This window comes from Salvelinus sp. IW2-2015, unplaced genomic scaffold (assembly GCF_002910315.2).
Source record: "Salvelinus sp. IW2-2015 unplaced genomic scaffold, ASM291031v2 Un_scaffold534, whole genome shotgun sequence".
Taxonomy (NCBI): Eukaryota; Metazoa; Chordata; class Actinopteri; order Salmoniformes; family Salmonidae; genus Salvelinus; species Salvelinus sp. IW2-2015.
Window position 1 is genome coordinate 117,401 of NW_019942568.1, and position 3,509 is coordinate 120,909.

Below are 3,509 nucleotides of genomic sequence, written 5' to 3' on the forward strand. Positions count from 1 at the left end.
AGTAGTGTTTATGGCTCAGGGCAGGTGTTGTGGGCGGTGCCGGCAGGTCTATGTATCTGTTTCTATGTTGGTTTTGGTTGCCTGGTATGGCTTCTTAATTAGAGGCGGTGGTTTTGTGTTCTCCTCTAATTAAGAGTCATATTTAGGTAGGGTGTTCTCACTGTTTGTTTGTGGGTGATTGTCTCCTGTGTCGTCGAATGTATGTTACCATACGGGACTGTTTGGCTGTTCGTTTATTTTTGATGTCGTCTGTTTCCTGTCCGTGAGTTTACGTTTAGTTATGTAAGTTTATTGTTCAGGTTTCGTCAACGTCGTTTTCTTGTTTTGTTTATTTGAAAGTGTTTTGTTTCGTGTTGCCGTCGTGTTAAATAAAAAGATGGCTTATTTCCCGAATGCTGCATTTTGGTCTGATGATCCTTCTCTCCTCTCCTCGTCCGAGGATGAGGAGAGCGACAGCCCTTACACATGCGGAGATCTGTTCACCCACATCGTGTCTCACAAAGACACTGCGGTTGGAACCAGAAATCTCATATTTGGACTCCAGACCAAAGGATAAATGTCCACCGGTCTAATGTCCATTGCTCACGTTTCTTGGCCCAAGCAAGTCTCTTCTTATTATTGGTGTCCTTTATTATTGGTTTCTTTGCTGCAATTCAACCATGAAGGCCTGATTCATACAGTCTCCTCTGAACAGTTGATGTTGAGATGTGTCTGTTACTTGAACTCTGTGAAGCATTTATTTGGGCTGTAATTTCTGAAGCTGGTAACTTCTCCTCTGCAGCAGAGGTAACTCTGGGTCTTCCCTTCCTGTAGCTGTCCTCATGAGAGCCAGTTTCATCCTAGCGCTTGATGGTTTTTGCAACATTAATTGAAGGAACTGAATTGACTGACCTTCATGTCTTAAAGTAATGATGGACTGTCATTTCTCTTTGCTTATTTGAGCTGTTCTTGTCATATGTAATATGGACTTGGTGTTTTACTCAATAGGGCTATCTTCTGTATACCACCCCTACCTTGTCACAAAACAACTGATTGGCTCAAATGCAATAAGAAGGAAAGAAATTCCACAAATTAACTTTTAAGGAGGCACACCTGTTAATTGAACTGCATTCCAGGTGACTACCTCATGAAGCTGGTTGAGAGAATGCTAAGAGTGTGCAAAGCTGTCATCAGGGCAAAGGGTGGCTATTTGAAGAACCTCAAATATAAAATATATTTTGATTTGTTGAACACCTTTTTGGTTACTACATGAATCCATATGTGTTATTAAGGCTTAAGAGGGTACCATTTTCTCAAAAGTCGGGTTACAAGTTGATCAACTTTCAAAGCAGAATTACTTCCACATTGTTCCTAAACTGTAGTGTATGATATACAATTTTTTAGCTCTGAGTCTCTACTTTTATCCAATGTAAAAAAAAACATTTCAAATTTTGCTACATAAGACCTAATCGAGGCGGTCGGTCACATATGTGGTTTCAAATAGTTAGTTTTAAGTGGGAATTCTCACTGCCCATACAGAGACTGGTGGAAACAGAGTTGTGCGCTCGGCCCATAACACTGGCAACACAACAATATAATATAAATTTACCTAGCAGCACACACATACACAGGTACACACACAGGTACACACACACACACGCACAAACACACCTGTCAATAGTGAAGGAGGGGTTTTAACCAGACAGTGGAGCATACAGTACACATCATACTAATGTATGTATGTAAACCATGCTCACATTAGTGGTATGACTTTCCAACAAATAGAGGAGACAGTAGAGTAAAAGCTGTATGAATGAGAAGTGCTACATTTACAAACAATACAGGGAGGAGGTATTGAGATGCCATGAAAGATTTTGCCACCAGAGGAGGATTGCAGGAGCAAGACGGACCAAAAACACAATTGTGGATGGATAGAAGAAATCAATGTTTAGCTGGCGTTGGCTGGCCAATACCTTACTCTTAAGTTGTGGTGGTACAGTTGAGGTCTGGGGGTGGGTTCTCTATCAACGTGTGATTCATCACGATTAAAGGCTAATTTTCCTTCATCTGTTCATTATGGAGGAAAGGAGGAGGATGGGAACACTATAGGAACAGTTTAGAAACAACACTGACTGTCAATGATGCTAGCTCCACCTTTTTAGATCATAATAGATCACACACAAAAACATACTCTCATCCAAAATGTCACACAACAAGGGAAAGCCCCAATTAAAGTTACACACACAAGCTAGTATTCACCGCATACTTTCAAACTTTTCAAATATTGACCTACATGAGATGACATCTCGAATGCAGCTTGGAAAAACAACTACTTTTAGACAGCATATCCATCCAAAAAGACACACAGACGGAAACAGAGCAAGTCTGAAACTCGGTAGGTAGATCCGTCCCAAAATAAGAACCATGTGTTAGAGTTACCCCACCTGGTTATCCAGATACATGAGGTTCCTCTGGAGGTGATGAGACAAAATGGCATTCTAGCGTCGGTCAGCAGTGCAGAGGATAGCAAAGAGGAGAGGAAAGAGAGAAGGGAAAGGGAGCGAGGGCAACGGATAGTTAGGCATAAGAAAAAGACAGAAGGATGTACAGAAAGATAGAGAATGACAGAAAAAGACAGACAGACAGGGCAAACAAGTCAGATCTAAGAGATACATAGAAGGACAAACTGTTGGAGATGAGAAGATGAATGTGAGTAAATGGAGGATAGAAAACCCCACTATTTTTCTTACTGTGTTGTATTGTATAATAGGTCATAGGCATGTCATGTGTTACACAACACCACTGACTGCGTGAATACCATGACGACTAGATGAAGAAAATCAATGTCACACCATTGACAAAAGTGTTACCATTATTCATGCAGTGGTGCCACTATTAACCCCTTGATCACAAACAACCGTTTCCCATCACAAGTTTGGGTGCCCTACATTACTTAAATCCCTGTCTGACGACTTAAAAGACACTTAAAAAAACAAAGTCCTGAATTCATTACTGTACACAACCCCACTAAGCCTACTTAGCTGGTCCACTTTTCAAGATCCCTAAGTTGGAGTTTCTAATTTCCGGGCAACATCTGCTGAGATTCTATTTAGGGAGTAAGCTGTGTGTGTCTCTTCGGCGTACGTTACTGCAATTAATTAGAAAATCTGTGAAACCAGGCTTTTGATAAAGTACGACTGGAGTTTATATACAAATGCCTGGAACATTTACAATTTGGAGAATTTCTTATAAAATGGGTTAAAGTCATGTATAGTCTACTTCTCAGAAAGTTTTAAACTGTCAAGAGGGGTAAAACAAGGTTGTCCACTATCGGCATATCTATTTATTATGGCCATCGAAATGTTAGCTATTAAAATCAGATCCAAATCAAATCAAATCAAATCAAATCAAATTTTATTAGTCACATACACATGGTTAGCAGATGTTAATGCGAGTGTAGCGAAATGCTTGTGCTTCTAGCTACGGTTCTCTTGTCCCAGATGGGTTAGGGCGCTGAGCTCGCAGTGTGG

The 3,509-nt window shown here is 40.5% G+C and overlaps 1 protein-coding gene across 9 annotated transcripts in view; it reads right to left on the bottom strand.

The window, feature by feature from the left end:
• The window catches only part of LOC112068459 (pleckstrin homology domain-containing family A member 5), a 131,562-nt gene that overhangs the window by 38,067 nt on the left and 89,986 nt on the right, over window positions 1–3,509 (bottom strand). For 7 of the 9 annotated variants that reach the window (XM_024135626.2, XM_024135623.2, XM_024135625.2 and 4 more), the window contains one exon: window positions 2,424–2,477. The exons of the other annotated variants lie outside the window; for them this stretch is intronic. In XM_024135626.2, coding sequence (XP_023991394.1) covers window positions 2,424–2,477 — 54 coding nt within the window. The remainder of the gene's footprint in view (window positions 1–2,423; window positions 2,478–3,509) is intronic. 9 annotated transcript variants of the gene reach the window in all.